Raw genomic sequence first — 18,855 nt, forward strand, 5'->3', positions numbered from 1 at the left:
AGACTCCATAAAGGGCCCATTAACAGACATAATTAATGAATCTTTCGAATCTGGACACTTTCCGGAGTACCTAAAACAAGCAAAAGTTATACCTATCCTTAAAAACAGAGATGTGGAAAATGTAGAGAACTACAGGCCAATCTCTATACTGTCTATCATTTCTAAAATAATAGAAATACTAGTCAAAAAGAGACTGCTGAATTACCTGAATAAATATAATCTTCTTTTCAATGACCAATTTGGTTTCAGGCCCAGAAAAGGCACACAATCTGCTATAGCACAGTTCACTAAAGTAATTTTAGAAGCACTGGACAAAGGTGAAAATGTAAGTGGTATCTTTTTAGACTTGTCCAAGGCCTTAGATACAGTTGACCACAAAATCTTACTTCATAAGTTAGGGCAAATAGGAATAAGAGGTGTGACAAAGAAGTGGTTCAAATCATACTTGGAAAACAGAGTTCAACGAGTTGAGATATCACAAGTTTCAAACAATTCCCTTATAAAACACCTGTCTGACCCAGAAAATGTGAATATAGGCGTCCCACAGGGAAGTGTATTAGGCCCAATATTGTTTCTTATATACATTAACGACTTCCCACAAAGTATCAGACATGGAGAAAAAATACTTTTTGCTGATGACAGCAACATAGTAATAACAGGTGAAAATCCAACACAACTGTCAGAAAGAGCAAACGAGGCTCTCAATGATGTCCACAACTGGTCATTAAAAAATAAAGTAACCCTAAATGTAAAGAAAACTAACTATATTAACTTCCAATTGAACAAAAAACACAATGCCACTAGAATAAAAGTTAATAATAATGAATTAGAATGTGTAACAAGTACCAAATTCTTGGGGATGAATGTAGACAGCCAACTGAAATGGACAAACCACGTCAACATTTTGGCAAAGAAATTATCCACAGCATGCTATGCTCTTAGAATCCTTGCACCGGTATGCAATAATACCTGTCTTAAAATAACATATTACGGATATCTACACTCAGTCCTCAGCTATGGGATCATGTTTTGGGGAACAAGTGCTAGTAACATACAAACTGTGTTCAAAGTACAAAAAAGAGCCATAAAGATAATAACAAACAGCAACAACAGGGCCCACTGTCTAGAATTATTTAGAAAGCTAGGCATTCTAACTGTTTCTTGTGAGTATATCTTTCAGAACATAATGTTCATTAAGAAAAATCTCAACATGTACAACACAAACAACCTAATACATGACCATGAAACAAGAGCTTGTCACCTCCTCCATCTAGATAGAAAGAAGAAGGCAAAGACACAAAAAAATTTATTTTATAATGGGATAAAACTGTATAACAAATTACCACAAGAAATTAGACAAAAGCTTAAAACCTTTTTAGTAAGTAAAAGTTGTTATACTGTAAAAGAATATTAAACATAGATGTAGATTATTAGCAACATATGACATTATCACCAAAATATTATGTAATTATAAATGTGTGTATGACTAGTTATAAAAACTACACAAAATATGAGAAACCTGTTTCATTGTAAATGTAAATGTGTGCTCATGTGTTGTAAACTGATGACATCCATACAATATTTATTGTTCCACGGATGAATAAATAAATAAATAAATCACAGGCTGTTATTTGCATGTGTCATTGAAAATACCTTATAAACTGCAAACAAAAGGAATAATGTAAATAAAAACTTGGTGAATTTCTTTACTGCATGTGAAGAACTCAGGGACAATTGAGTAGATTGTCACCAAACGAGGAAGTGAAATCTATAAGTAAAGAATGGAATACCGTAAATGAGGCAAGAAATTATGTAGATGACTGCATGTTATAAGAAAATGAAAGAAATGACATGTTGGAATGATGACATTAGAAATGCAATCATAAATTGAAATCAGACAAGGGCTTAGTGACAACTAAGACTGTGGAGAGAGACAAGTGATATAGTAATTTAAAGAAAATTTGCAATCAAAACAATAATTTTAAGATGTGTAACAGAAACACAAAGAAGAATAATCAATGTTGAAAATGAGAATGAAGGAAGAGTAATTTTCAGTGTTACATCAGTGGCTAGTTCATTTGAAATGGAGCACAAGTTTGCATTGGGAGAAGGATAGGAAAGGAAATAGGTTGTACTCTTGTCAAAAGTATTACTTTGGAATTTATCTGAAGTGATATTGGCAAACCACAGAAAATACATAGATCAAAAAAAGTTTTGCGTCACCTGAGTTCTGAGGGTTCTGGAATCTGTACAGGAAATTGGAATAGAGATCAACATAAACATCATTTCTGCCCTTTTTATTGCTCATGAAAACCACACATTGTATGTTGTACCACCATACAGCAAGAACTTCAGAGGTGCTGCTCCAGATTGCTGTACACACCAGTACCTCTAATACCCACTAGCACATCCTCTTGCATTGATGAATGCCTGTATTCATTGTGGCATACTATCCACAAGTTCATCAAGGCACTGTTGGTCCAGATTGCCCCACTCCTCAACAGCAATGCGGCATAGATCCCTCAGAGTGGTTGGTGGGTCACGCCATCCATAAACAGCCATATATGTCCCAGGAATGTTTGATAGGATAAATGTCTGGAGAAAGTGCTGGCCACTCTAGTCGAGCAATGTCATTATCCTGAAGGAAGTCATTTACAAGATGTGCATGATGGGGGCACGAATTATTGTTCATTAAGATGATGCCTCGGCAATATGCTGCCGATATGGTTGTACTATCAGTCGGAGGAGGGCATTCATGTATCGTACAGCCGTCACGGCAGCTTCCATGACCACCAGTGGTGTACGTTGGCCCCAAATAATGCCACCCCAAAGCATCAGGGAACCTCTACCTTGATGCACTTGCTGGGTAGTGTGTCTAAGGTGTTCAGCCAGACTGCGTTGCCTCCAAACACGTCCCTGATGATTGTCTGGTTGAAGACATATGCAACACTCACCGGTGAAGAGAACGTGATGCCAATTCTGAGCAGTCCATTTTGCATGTTGTTGGGCCCATCTGTACTGTGCTGCATGGTGTCGTGGTTGCAAAGATGGACCTCACCATGGACATTCGGAGTGAACTTGTGCATCATGCAGACTATTGCACACTGTTGGAGCCATAACACAATGTCCTGTGGCTGCACAAAGAGCATTATTCAACATAGTGGCATTGCTGTCAGGGTTCCTCCAAGCCATAATCCATAGGTAGTGGTCATCCACTGCAGTAGTAGCCCTTGGGTGGCCTGAGGGAGGCATGTCATTGATGGTTGCTGTCTCTCTGTATCTCCTCTATGTCCAAAGAACATTGCTTTCATTCACTCTGAGATGCCCGGACACTTCCCTTGTTGAGAGCCCTTCCTGGTACTATGTATCAATGCGGATGCAATCAAACCGCAGTATTGAAAATCAATGCATGGTACTTGAGCCATGTACCTCCTTCCTGGTGAAATGATTGGAACTGATTGGCTGTCAGACCCCCTATGTCTAATAGGTGCTGCTCATGCATGGTTGTTTACATCTTTGGGTGGGTTTAGTGATGTCTCTGAACAGTCTAAGGGACTGGAAAATTCTCTGTTTATCAAATCTGATATTTTTCAGAAGAATGAAAAAAAGAAGCAACATCAGATTTGATAAACAGAGCATTTTCCATTTCTATTCTTCCAGTGTATAGATTTTTTAGTGTTCTCTATCTTCTCACCCACCTCGAACCCCCTCTCCCCACCACTCTATGCATTATACCATTGGCAACAAGCAAGACATTTATTGTACAGTCTTTGTCTCTTACTGATTTTGTTACTTACTACATTATGTTGATGATTAGTGATGAAAAACTACTTTAATATTGAAATTCCACTCTAAACTCTGAATGTACATCATGGCGGCAGTGGCACGAATGTGCATTTGCTTCTTTTTTTTCTGTTCTTCTGAAAAATATCAGATTTGATAAACAGAGCATTTTCCATTTCTATTCTTCGAATATTGGCTGTTTTTTTTATACAACAACTAATATGAAGAGCTACAAAAGTAACATAAACATGAACAGTCATTTGAAAATGAACATGTCAGTTTGAAACCAGTAATGGCACTATTTACATAAATAAATAGTGTTATTTATAGTGGCTGGTAGCTGTTTCCTTCTTTGCAAGAATCATCTTTATTTTGTGCACAGCCACAGTCTAAAAAATGTCCATTTTCAACAAAATAGCATGAAGAGAGTTTTGTTCCAAATGTCACTAAAATGAAGGAATACAAGTACAGAAATACAGCATTATCAAACAATGGAAACTACAGGTAGGAATATCAACAATGTAGGAAAAGAAAGATTGCTACTTACTGTAAAGAAAATACGATATGTTGGAGACAGGTACAATTAAAAAACACTTACATAAATTTTTGTGTAAGTGCCTTTTAATTGTGACTATCTGGAACTTGACATTTCTTCTTTATGGTAAGAAGTAATCTGTCTTTTCCTACATTGCTGAATTATAGCATTAGGTTTTTAACTAGTAGAACTGTAGTCATAAAAAACCCCTTCTCATATCTATTGAATTTTGAAACTCCATAGGGAAGCACAGCTTGGTACAAAGACCATACACCATCTACTAATGTATGTTCGAGAGACTTTCTCCATGGTTTAGCACCTGCATGAAGTCTTGTCACAAGCAATAGTGTACTGAGAACACAACAGCACTGAAAACGTGTTTTATGCAAAAGAGGAACTTAGTATGTTTTCCATTTTCACTATCCAAGTATATTCTCAGTTAGTACAAATGTATTTGAAATGTAAACTTCTCAATTAAGTCCCTATCTAATTAGGCTCAAATTTCACCCATACCTTAATAAGAAATACAATACTACTCAGCATGTTATGCATTACAATTAACTGTACACTTGTACCAGTGGAATAAATACTGTGAATTTTCAGTATGACAGTGTGTCCCCTAGTCATCAACAATTTGGTTTGCAAATTCATTACACTGGACCAGACATTCCTGTTGATGAACAGAGGAGTGGCATGAATGATGGTCTAGGTATCAGCATGAAAAATTCACAGAAGTTGTATAGAGGGAGCTAATAGTCTTAAAAAGATGTCCTATCAGAGCTTTATACAAATGCAAAGCATAGAATATTGCAGACTAACGTTTATCCAGAAATGCAAGCAGAAGCCATACAAAAACATACTGTTGTTTTAAACCAGATGAGAAGGATAAAAGTTTAAATTTCTACCTAGAAGCATCTTTACATAGTTACCATATTTCAGTTGGGATTATGAAGCATTTTTTCCTTTCAGTTTAGTCAGTAAATGAGTATTTTTGTAAAAGCTGAACCAGTAAGGCAAATTAAGGTGAGAGAAATGGCAGGGCCGTAAAGGAGGAAAAAAGTGAGTGAGGTTCATTTTCCATCAGGCCTTTCAGATTAGGGCCTGCAGTAGTTCCCCTAAAGCTACTGAGGTGAACACCGGGATGATGTCTTTGATAAAGAATTTGCAGATTTAAAATATGGAGGTGATGTGTTCTATTATTATGCTTTTGGGGGGGGGGGGGAGGAGAGAACCCTTAATTTTTGTTGTGCCTGAGGCCACATCGGACTTAAATCTGCTACTGTCAAATATAAAATGAGGCATGACTGTGCTTACAAGATGGAAAGCATTTTGAACATTAACTGTAAAGTGTAAACAGGTACATGTCTTCTTTTGTAACAATTTCTAAACATTAAAATTATTTGCAGTTTAAAAATTATGATTTTTTTGTACTTTTAAAACAGCAGAGAGGACATTATCCATCAACAAATGCCAATTTTTTTCCTGCACATTCACTGTAAATAAGCCACCTATGATCACATGTAAGGAAGACTTTCTCCTTGGTTTGGCACATGGATCAAGGCTACAGACATGCAACAGATTATCAAGGACACAACAGCATTGAAAACACATTAAGTGAGAAAATCGTACATAGAATGTTTTCCATTTCAACTTTTCATTTGAAAAATGGAATTTCAGAATACAAGACTAGCAAAAGAAAGACATGGCAAAGTTCAAAAGATCACCACCATGTTTTAAATCTGCAAATCCTTTATCAAAAGACAGAATGTTTTTGCACAAAAAAATATTTTAATAGAATCATAATGAACAGACAATCTTAATAATGTTAGGAAAAACAGTTTCCCTGCTACATGGGAGAGGCTTACATGAGTGTGAATGATGTAATGACCCTACAACTTTCGATAATTAGAAAAAATCGGAACAGATTCATATAAAACTACACCTGGCTTAGGAAACCAATTTTTTGATGTACACCTGTGTGTGTTTCTCTTGGAGGTCAGCTTTGGTGACATAGCTCAGTACCATTGTAAACAGATAGTCATATTACTGAGATGTCAAGAAGATGTACTTGTTTATGCAATGTGAGAAGAGCATATAGATCTCAACATTATGCATATGACAGGAAAACAATATCTACAAATCCTAACTGAACAATACTCTCTCAATTAAGTACACCTTAGGTAGGAGGTATCTGTTGTAAAGTGATGGCATTAATGTGTCTGTTAATTAACAAATACAGTTTTTCCATAGTTTTGAATCTGTTTTGCAAAAACAGTTTCTTCCAGTGTTGAGTATTATTGTGCATAGCCCACTTCTATAGCAGGTGACCAATTTTCAGTCCAGTCTAGAGATCCTGAGCGTTCAGTATATGGTGCAGTCTCATGGAAGTGCTGAGAGGACAGTTGCATCACTCCCAGGCTGTTGAGCTTTCTGTCTATAGTCTTGTCATGTTACAGAAAATGATATTTCCAAGTGTTATGTTCTCATATCTAAGTCCCCATCATGGTCTTGGTGTAAGATGACTAGATAATCTTTCCTGTGTTTAATCCCTTGCTGAACAATCTACAGCCCACTGTCTAATAGTCAGATTTCGGGCTGCGAAGACTTGATGAGTTGGTATTCTGCGTCTGCAGTGGTGAGGCTGTTTACCGGACTTCCTTTTTTGAACTCTTTTATTGTACCACCCCATAGTCATGGAGTTTCACAGCTATTATACAAAGAAAAACCTGAAGATTTACGGCACATGACTTAGTAGTGTGATGAGCAGCATATGATAATGATATTCTTACATTTTCCACAAGAGATAAATTTTTAAAAATATGTGGAAACTAGAAATTTAAGTATCCTTTCTAGATTTATAAATATGCCACTCATGCTGTAGTTACTACTGTTCCAGTGGCTCATATGTAGACATTACTAGCAAAACATTGTGTATATCGATACTCTGTCATTATTTGATTTTCCTTTTTTTATGTTCTTGAAGACTGTTGGATGTATGACCACAATGACATTTCAGATATCAGTAATTTGAAATGTTTCTAGCATTATTCGAAAAAAAAGAAAAACATAATGAAATCCTTGCCCCACCCCATTTCTGTTATTGTTGCTCAAGATATGAATTATTATTAAAAAAAATTCTAGTTGCTTTCAGATGTTGAACATAGTTCTTTTTGGTGCACTTTTAAGATTGTTACATGGTACAGCACACAAGATTGTGCTGTTTGCAATATTAATGCAGAGTTTGACACTTAAAACAATTATTTTTTGTGTAGATAGTTGTTCCTTCTTTCTTCTTCCTGGAAATCATCTTTTATGGTTAATTATGTCATTTATGCTCATAACATGCTGTTTCCCTCAAGAAATTCAGTTTGCGCACATGCATGCTCACACCCACCCACCCACACACACACACGCGCACACACACACACACACACACACACACACACACACACACACACACATTTTAGTCATATGATGCCTGTGACAGTACTGGCTAGCATGCTGTTCCTGCTGCCGTCAAGCTCATTCATAATGATACCTTCTTTTGGAATTTACATTTGTGGATTCACCACTGGATTCCTCTTCTCCTGCCTGCTGTGACTCTTCTCATAACTAAGAGAAGGACAAACAGAAAAAATGTTGGTGACAAAATACATCCCTGCTGGACTGCAGTTGTTACCTCTAGCATCTCTGTGAGGTTTCCTTTGTGGATTGGATTGATCTGGGGGAAGAGACCAAACAGCGAGGTCATTGGTCTCATTGGATTATGGAAGGATGGGTGGGGAAGGAAGTCAGTCGTGCCCTGTCAAATGAACCATCCCGGCGTTTGCCTGAAGTGATTTAGGGAAAATCACGGAAAACCTAAATCAGGATGGCCAGATGCAGGATTGAACCATTGTCCTCCCGAATGTGAGTCCAATGTGCTAACCACTGTGCCACCTTGCTTGGTTTTCCTTTGTGGAACACATGACATTCGTGTCCATCACACTGATTTTTGATGATGCCACAGCATGTGATATTTCACAAAATCAGAGGCGTTTTCCAAATCGATGAATGCCAGGTGCACACTGAGGTGATAAAAGCCATTGGATAGTGATATGCACACATACAGATGGCAGCAGTAATGCGTACACAATCTATAAATGGGCAGAGATGTCATTTGCAGTCAGGTGATTTTTTGTGAATAGGTTTCTAATGTGTTTATGGCCGCACAATGGGAATTAACAAACTTTGAACATGGAAGGGTAATTAAAGCTAGTTGCTTGGGACATTCCATCTCAAAAATTGTTAGGGTATTCAATATTTCAAGATTCACAGTGTCAAGTCTGTGCTGAGAACACCAAATTTCAGGCATTACCTCTCACCACAAACAATGCAGTGGCCAATGGCCTTCACTTAATGGCCAAAAACAGCAGTGTTTGCATACTGTATCTGTTAGGACAGTGTGGCAAAATTTGGTGTTAATGGGCTATGATAACAGATGACCAATGTGAGTGCCTGTGTCTCTCTTGGGCTCGTGACCATATCAGTTGGACCCTAGATGTCTGGAATACTGTGGCCTGCTCTGATGAGACTTGATTAGGCTTGGTAAGAGTTGATGGTTAGGTTTGAACGGGGTGCAGACCCCATGAAACCATCGACCCACATTGTCAGCAACACACTGTGCAAGCTAGTGGTGGCTCCATAATGGTGTGGGCTGTGTTTACATGGAATGGATTGGGTACTCTGGTCTAACTGAACCAACTGAGACTATTTGTAGCCATACAGGGATTTCACGTCTCCAAACAACTATGGATTTTTTATGATGATAATGAGCCATGCCACCTGGCCAGAACTGTCAGCAATTGGTTTGAAGATATTCTGTACAGTTAAATTGAATAATTTGGCCACCCAGATTGCCTGACATGAATTCCATTGAACTTTTATGTGATGTAACTGAGGGGTCAGTCTGTGCACAAATTCTCCATCACCTACACTTTCACAATTATGGACAGCTATAGAGGCAGCATGGCTCAATATTTCTGTAGGGGCCTTCCAAAGACTTGTTGAATCCCTGCCACATCAGGTTGCTGCACTACACCAAGCAAAAGGGTGTCTGACACGATATTAGGAGGTATCCCATGACTTTCGTCACCTCTGTGTATGGTGGCCTACAAAATCCTAAGCATATTTGTAAGTTAAACAGAAGTGTGTTGTGCCTGAATAATACCTGTTCTTTATGCAGTTTATTTTCAAGTGAATCTCTAACCCTATTTAATATAATCTTGGTGAGGACCTTACTGGGCACTAACAGCAATTTAATACCATGCCAGTTATTAAAAATCTGACAAATTTCTCTTAAAATGCTCCACCCTTCATTGAAACAAATTCAGTTTGAAGAGAAATCCACAAAGCAGTGGCAAAATAGCTTAGTATTAAAGATCCCAAAAGAGGGTTAACGGGAATTAGATAGTGACTTATCCAAAATGGCCTAAATAACAATGAATAACAATGTAAGCAACAATACTTTCCTAGCAATAAGTGTAATACTAAACTGCATACATAACCAGCTATTCTGCAGTATGTAATTGTACTTTGTTGACATTGCCCATGTATCTAAAATTATATTTTATGAATAGAAAATAAATTTGAAATTTTCCAGTATTTAGGAAAGGCATTGATACTGGAATGCCAATGTTCTTGTTTGTGGTGCCACCATATTAGGAGCATGCTAATCACAAACTTTTAGTCCTTGTCATTTCTGTGTCCTTGTATTATGTGTCACAATGTTGGCATGGCAATTTTAGTGCATACATCCTTCACATGTTTTCTCTTGTATATAACTTATTTTTTGTAGAAAATGCACACATCTATTAAATAGGTCATGTGAGCTGTACCTTGGCATTATAAGGGAGTTAAAACCAAAATTTATGGGCTTGTAGAGAAAGCAGAGATTATGCATATTAAACCTAAGAGGCAATTTGTGCTCTGCAGTCTTTTACTAACTTTATGTTTCTCTTATAACAAGAATATATGTATGAAAGGCATTCACCTGGTTTACATCCACTTATTTCCTTGATGTTTTAATAAATAGAGATGAAATATTCAAACTCACCCATTTCAAGGTATTCTTCAAAAAGAGCAAGTCGCCCCGAATCCTCAAGGTGATAATCTTCTTCCCACCGGGTGTAACTGCGCTCTAAATCTTTTGTATTTGATATGTGGTACCTCTTACGCCACCAGTTGCGTAGTTTCCTGCATATTAAACAAGAAAACTCTGAATTTACAGGTAAGTATAAGAGAGCTGCAAATTACAATAGCTATTTTTTTAAGGTTCGACTGATTGCAAAGTTAAAACCACAGAGAAAATCCAATGAAGTTTTGTGCATATGTTTTGTGCAGTGTTCCTAATACACCAGTTGATCACATCATGTTGCTCTTATCAGTTTTGAGAATGCCTTGACCATGAAAATATGCCTAGAACAGTGCCCCCACCAAGTGTGAAGTGTGTGCTGTCATTTGATTTCTTCATGCTGAGGGGTGCAAAGCAGCTGAAATTCATCAATGAATTAATAATATGTATGGTGAAACTTCTATGAGTGACAATGAAGTGTGGTGATGGTGTATGAAATTTGACATAGGACACACAGACATTCATGACACAGACAATCACAGAAGGAAATGAGTGTCAACTGTTGCTTTTGTTCAGTGAGTGGATAAATAGTTGGTTCACAATTTCTGTGTTGAGTAATTCATACCCAGAATTTCAATGTCAGCTCTCTATATCATCATGAGTGAGAGACTTCAGTATCGCAAACTGTGCAGGATGGATTTCCAAGATGCTGTACAATCATAGCAAAACACAGTGAATGGGTGCCGCCTTAACATTTCTGCAGCTACCATGATGAAGGACAAGATTTTTTTTGAACAAAACTGTCACAGGAGCTCAGACATGGGTCCATTTTGAAAATGAAGAAACAAAAGAGCAATCCAAATTGTGGATGCATTCTCATTTCCTAAATAAAACAAAGCAGTCCAAGGGAACCTACGCCATCAGAAAGCATATGGCTACTGTGTTGTGGGACCTGAAAGGAATTTCATTTATGGAATTTATGGAATTCACTGCACTGCCGTCATACAGCATGACTCTTCAATGTCTCTGAAGGACAATTCAGAACAAGTGAAAAGGAATGTTGTCATCACATTTCCCTTCCTTGCGACAATCTTTGGCTCCACACCGCAGCTGCAACAAAGATATTCTGGCAGTGTTTTCAGTGGAAAGTGTTTGCTACTATACAGTACTGTCTAGGCACCCTCTGACTTTCATGTCTTTGATCATGAAATGCTGCCTATGAGGACAGCACTTTAACACAGACAACAAGCTGCAGACCAGCATAGAAAATCTGCTGAAAGCACAGGCAGCTTTCTGTGACAAGGATATTGGAAAATTGGACCACGCTGCAACAAATACCCGAATCAGAATGATGAATATGCAAAGAAGTAGATGGAAGGTGTGGCTAAATGTTGCAAGTAAAAAAATTTTTGATTTTCACTGTGGCTTCCATTTCATGACCAATTGGATCTTTATTCTTCTTCTCCACCCCCTCCCATATTTTTTAATATATTGAAAGGTGTGCTACATTTCTGTTCATAAATTTATGCAGTTGTAATGGGGCTCACAGAAACAGGAAACAAGACTGACCTCAAGATTTTGATGTTCTTAGGACTATATTTGAATCTCACTGGGCTGGGCCACAACAGATGAAGACAGCAGCCATCTGGTGTGAGCTTTGCTTATGTGAATACATGTGTGTTTTCTACTTCTGAAAAAGGACCTTTTCGTCTGAAAGCTTAAATGTTTAACAGTTTTTCATTGTGATTGTGTGTTACTTGATACCGTCTCCATGTGTTAGCAGCAGTCTACACTTTTCATAGTGTTGCTGTTATTCCATCCTAGAGTTTCCATTGTTTGATTATGTTTGTATTACTCCCAACACCAAATATGTACTTCATGAGCTGTTTTGGTCCGGGGTTCTAACTGGTTGACTCTAGCCCGTCCCCCAGTCTAGACTTGCACAGTTATAAAAGTATCTGCCTCTTCCTTAGTTTGTATTTAGAATTTGCAATGCCCTTGTCATGATCTTTGGTTACTGACCATGGCATCTCATGCTGTGTCAAAGGAGGCTTGTTCTGTAGACAAGGAATACACTTTTTGGATCAACAATCATTCTTTTCCTCACCCATGGAAGATTGGAAGGTATGATAACTACAACAGATAGAAACAAAAACTAAAGTTTACAATTGTTTTTAAATAAAGTAGTAATACAGAACCTTCAGAGACATGGAACGAGTCAAAGCATAAATTAAGAAATGAAAAGGAACTTAATCTGTGTGTTGTATTAACAATAATCTATCACCATACTACTTGACCAAACAATGGAAAATCCAGGCTGGAATGTAACAATATTAGAGAAGGAAAGTTGCTACTCACCATACAGCAGAGATGCTGAGTCGCGATAGGCAGAACAAAAAGATTCACACAATTATAGCTTTCGGCCATTATGTGTGTGCATATGTGTATGTGTGTCTATTGCTGACAAAGGCCTTAATGGCTGAAAGCTATAATTGTTGTGAATCTTCTTGTTGTGCCTATTGCGACTCAGCATCTCCACTATATGGTGAGTAGCAACTTTCCTTCTCTAATATTGTTACTATACTGCTTGATGCTATTCGTTCTTGAGTCAATAAATTTTAATCAAGTAAATTAAAAAGAAAGCTACTAGTTTGAAGCAATCTGCTGCCTCCTTGTTATACTAAATAGTTGCAACTCATCTGCAACTGTTAACTTAATATTTACTTAATGACAACAGGATTTTACATATTAACCTTTTGGTGGGCATGCCTATGCATAAAGTGTGGCAACCACAAAATGACATTGTCTTGCAGCATTCCATTGTTTTAACTGCAAGCCTGTAGATATTCCTTCATTATTGCTTCAGCTAATACAATGATAAGTTGTGCTGTCATATGTCCAAATGAGCAGCAGCAATACAAAATAAACAGTGACCTATACAAGAAAAAATTTATGATCTGTGCATGAAAATGATCCAGATACCAGGAGCATAATCCCACAATGAGGCAGTTGTCTAAATTAAGTAAGCAGTTGGGTGGGACCTGATCCAACAGTGCTGCTTAATGCTTCGAGTGGGTCCTTACTGTAGTGTAACATCTGCATGTGACAACAGAGTGATATAATGAAAGTTTATTATGTTATTGTTTAATTACACAGTGATTTAGTTCATATAATGTAAGTTTATTTTACTATTGAGTAATTAAACTAAGATTAAACTATCATAATCCTCGTAAATATTTACATTGATAACCAAGACAGCTGTTCTGTAAATGTGTGCAATGTACGCCATATGTCCACTTGTGTTATAAAAAATGGCATGCCACTCAAGGACTAAATATTTATCTACATCTGTAACCAATGAGACCTATTATACAACATTAATACTTGTCACACAGCTTTGCAACAAACACTGCCACTTGCCATGTAGCTAACGGAACTTTTCAGTATTTGAATATAGATATTTAGATAATTTTGTGGAAAAGGTGGCTAATTAGGTATGTTGTTAATTGTTTTTAAATTAATTTGGCTTCCCAGGTTCTTGCTATATATTTGATAGGACTTTGTTGACTATTTTCTCACCAGATTATATATGTCATTTCTGAACCCTAGACAAGGAGGAAAAGTCTACATGGAAATTACTGTATTTTTGTCTCTAGTATTGTTACAGTGTAAATCACAATTCAGCTGAAGCAGATTTTCATTATTAGCAACAAAAACTATTGCAAAATAAATATGTTGGATAGGGAGTATAAGAATTCCATGAACCTTGAAAAAAGCTTCTGCAATATGTACAGCTATTAATTTTACACAATATTCTTACAGCTTGCTTCTGTCAAATAATCACTATTCTTATAGCCTGCTTCTGCTGAATAATCACTTTATTACCTTTAGGTGCACTGTCCCAGTTGGTAATCTCCTCTTCTGCATACATACATTGTTTGACTTAAGGTGTGTTGGATCAGATTGGAATTACATAACTATAAATGGGGCAGTGTGGTATCTATTGCAGTAGCTGCAAATGGCTAGACAACAAATTGATCTGTACAAGCTACTGCCAACACAAGACGTACAAAGTATTGGATAGTGGCATGTTTTGTAATAATAATAATACTACTGAATCATCAGTTAGCCATTTGACATCCACTTTTGGGTAAAGGCCACCTTTAGACTTTGCCAAGCATTACACAACCCCCCACACAGATACTGTCTTGCATAATGGCATCACTTTTCAAGACGTTTTATAGTGGATCTTATTTCACACAAGTCAACAAACATTTACCGTCAAAATGCAAGTTACACCGGGTGAATGCGGAGAATGATCCTCTATACTTTTTCAGCCGAGTCAGCATTTTGTCATGTGCAGTGCAGTGCTTCTATATGTAAGTACACATTTCAAAGATTTCCTTGCTTACATACCACTTTCATAAAGCATTCTGTTCATGGGATTTAATGATGTCCCCCTATAAGTGACCAGAACACGGACAGATTGTAGCTGTGATGGAATTGTGTTCTCCCTTTTTTTAAAGTGCCTAATAGTAAATTTTGATTGTTATTGCATGTTGAAGGCCTTAGCTATACTTTCCAGTTATTGAACCTGAGTATTAGAACTTGTTTTCTGTCTGTGAAGAACACAAAGATGAACATTTAATCGCATAGCCATTTCTGTCTAAGCTTTTACTGTTTCCAGTCTGTAAATGACTCTTCATTGCAGTTTCTCAGGTAAATAATGCTTTGATGTCATTTGACTGGTTTGATCATCCCAGGTGGCTCATCTCTTAGTCACAGAAATAAATACTGATCAACTCTCAAATGTGCAATTGTTTGCAAAGTGTAGATGATATGAGTTGATTACAGCGTTGCTGGTTTGCATATTGTAGTTCTGTGCAGCAGTTATCTGTTAGTAACATACTCAATTTATGAAGTAATTCCTTTGTTTTTTAAAAATAATATTTGCTCTATTATAGAAACCAGTGTATCTCAATTGCTCAAGCAGTATATACACAGCAGTATTATAAAATTATGTGGCATTATTGACTAAATTTGTTAATCTCTTACGGTAAGAAGATCTCAAGGAAGTTGTTGAAACACTGCTTGCCAATCATGATGATGGCCAGCTGGATGCAGAGCTCAGATAGGCAGCCTGCTGGGTCGCAAACATCCAGTGTAAGTCTTTGAAATGCATCACGGCGTGCTTCTTTGTCACCTGGGTATTTATAAAAGCGCCCCTGGAATAAAACATTTTTTAATATTGGACATTTCATTTCTTTTCATCTAAAGATATCTGACAAATATACATTTATTGATAAAATTATAAATTTAATTTTGGTGTAGTAAAAACAATAATTAATAGTATCTGCTCATATAATATAACGCACAGCGGTCTAGCTTGCAAGACAGGGAGCAAAGAAAGACCTGGATCAAATCCACGGCTAGATGCCCTTTCTAATGTCACAGTCTTCAAGGTAACCTAAGGAAGGGAAGCTGTGTGACCTGCCTGTCTGTGACTCATGTAAATCTTCTTTTGTATTTTATCATATTTTAACAGTTTGTGTCTCACATTCTCAAAGGCAGAATATGGGGACAAGTTCAACATTTGCCTATGAGAAACTGCCCACAGACCACATTCAGGCAGCCCAGTGTACCAGCCCAAAGTTGTTAATCTGTTGCATGGGTTCAATCTGTGTCTGGCTTACCTACCTGTCTCACAAGTTAGTGTGCTGCACATTATGCTGTCTGAGCAGGTAAACACTAATTTATTAATTTGGACCTTAAAGACGAAAATGAGATAAGGAAGAGATAAAATGAGGCAGTAGTCATACAGCCCACACATGAAGAGAAACGTGATGTCAGTACTGATAAATTTCCAGTCACAAATAAACAGCTCAGTAGGAATTCATAGCAACAGAAAGAGATGCATAATATAACAAATGAAAGAGAAATGTCAACAAAACATTGGGAAAGAGATTTACAATGAAACACATGGTACACACCACAGAATTCCAGCAGCTTATATATTTCTCAGAGATCTGTATTGTGTGAATTATTCTTGGTCCAACAACATATTTACTTACCAGTTGTTGAACACAATGAATGTGACTGTTAATGTATGTAGTTTCCTTTAAAAATGCTTTTCTTCCACTTTCTTTCTGCTTTTATACACATCTAGGCAACGAAAGTTCTTAGATATGAAGCTGCTGTTAGAACTGGTTTATCTTCAGATTAAATTGTGAAGTTGAACATAGAGAGGAGCATGGAAGTCACTTACGGGGGGCTGGTTGTAAGGTTGTGGTTTCTTCATAACATTCATGATCCTTTCTGTACTTCTGCTGATTCACATGAAAATGGTTTTAACAAACACATAAATTCCTTTCCATTGTATGTATCTATTGTTCAACAACTTATCGTCAGTAATACTGGTGGTATTCTTGCTCCAAAATTGTAAAGAAATTTGTATAGAAATTTTCATGATCACCAATTACGATGTTAAGTTTCTCATTATTCTCATTTCCGATTCTTCTCATTACTTTTGTCTTTTTCTGGTTTACGAGAGTGGTCTGAAAAGTTCTTGGCCTGATAGTGAAAACAATAATTTAAACTTTCAAAGAAGTTTTCTTTTTCAACATAACCTCTAATTTCAATACATTTCATCCATTGGTGTTCCAATGCCATTGTCCCTTCTCTGTAACATTCCTCTGCTAGTGCTGTAAAGTACCCACATACAACTGCGATGGTTTCGACTGTACGAAAAGCAGTGACCAGTGAGGAATTTCTTCAGTTTTGAGAACAGATGGAAGTCTAAGGGAGCCATATTTGGGACATAAGGTGGATATTCCAGCACGTTGTAGCTCAAACCCCTCAATTTTCCACTTCCAAGACACTTTTGTGGGCGAATGCAGTGTCCTGATGGAAGATGATATTTTTCTTCTTTAAGCCGTGTCTGTTTTCATGAACGCTTGTGTCCAATTTTGTAAGAAGTTGAGAGTAGTATTCTTTAGTTATGGTTTTACCTTTTTCAGGATAGTCAATCAACAAAATTCCTTTCACATCCCAAAACAGTGACACCATGATCTTCCCCACCAATGGTACCATCAGTACCTTCTTTACAGCTGAAAAAGCAACTTCTATTCACTGCAGAGACTCCTGTTTGTATTCAGTTGTGTAGGGTGAATCTGTGTTTCATCCACTCATGTATCAATGAAAAAAGTCACTTTCATTTTTCTTACAACTCACAAAGCACTTTTCGGAAAGTATCATGCGAATGCGTTTGTGATCCACAGTGAGCACACATGGCACTCATCTTGTGCAAAGCTTTCTCATGTTCAATTTCTTCTGCAATGTGTGACCAACATATTCCTTTGATATCCTTAGAGCATTAGCACTTTCACACACCTTTATATGCTGATCTTCCAAAATCATATCATGCACTTCATTGATGATATCCGGTGTGCTTGCACTTTTTGACATCCTTCATGTGGAACATCTTGGACACTTTCACAGCCACATTTGAACTCAGCAGCCCATTTTTTCATGGTGTAAATTGAAGGTGATGAGCTGTCATACAGATTTAAAAACCATAAATGAATTTTGATCAGCTTTAAACCCTCTTTTATGAAGAATTTTATCATTGCACAATACTTATGAATTTTGATCAGCTTTAAACCCTCTTTTATGAAGAATTTTATCATTGCACAATACTTAATTTTTTCAATTTTCAACAAATTGCACACCACAACTACTTCAAATGACTGCCTACAGTCAACTGCTGCCTGGATCGACTTTCAATTTTATGGGCATCTACTAACACATGTACCAATTTAAGGAGGGAAAGAAAATCATGCAAGTAGTACTGTCATCTCTGGGTGAGGTCAAGAACTTTTCAGACAGCCTTGTCAGGTCATATGCACTTACTAGATTCTTCATTCCATTCAACAGATCCTGTAATTCTTCATTTTAACTGAGGACAGTAATGTCATCAAAGAATCTTATCACTGATATATTTTCACCCTGAATTTTAATACCAGTCTTAAACATTTCTTTCCCGTAGGGGCAGAAGACTGCACTCCTCTCTTACAACCTGTATAACCCAAGAACTTTGTTCTTGGTCTTCCAGTCTAATTGTTCCCTCTTGGCTCTTTTACATATTGTATATAACCCATCTTTCCCTATAGCTTACCTCTATTTTTTCTCAGAATTTTGAACATCTTGCACAGTTTTACTTTGTCAAACACTTTTTCCTGGTCAACAAATCCTTGGAACGTGTATTGATTTTCCTTGAGTCTTGCTTTCATTAGCAACTACAAAGTCAGAACTGCCCCTCTACAGCCTTTACCTTCCCAAAAGCCCAACTAATCATCTAACAGATCTTCAATTTTCTTTTCTATTCTCCTGTATATTATTCTTGTCAAAAATTTGGATGCATGAGCTG

At 37.1% G+C, this 18,855-nt stretch overlaps 1 protein-coding gene across 1 annotated transcript in view; it reads right to left on the reverse strand.

The window, feature by feature from the left end:
* LOC126456045 (anoctamin-4-like) overlaps positions 1-18,855 on the reverse strand; it is a 204,925-nt gene that overhangs the window by 35,250 nt on the left and 150,820 nt on the right. The window contains exons 15-16 of the mRNA XM_050091800.1: positions 15,486-15,655; positions 10,413-10,552 (exon numbers count right to left, since the gene is read on the reverse strand). Coding sequence (XP_049947757.1) covers positions 10,413-10,552; positions 15,486-15,655 — 310 coding nt within the window. The remainder of the gene's footprint in view (positions 1-10,412; positions 10,553-15,485; positions 15,656-18,855) is intronic.

The sequence above is a fragment of the Schistocerca serialis genome, chromosome 2, assembly GCF_023864345.2.
Source record: "Schistocerca serialis cubense isolate TAMUIC-IGC-003099 chromosome 2, iqSchSeri2.2, whole genome shotgun sequence".
NCBI classification, from domain to species: Eukaryota; Metazoa; Arthropoda; class Insecta; order Orthoptera; family Acrididae; genus Schistocerca; species Schistocerca serialis.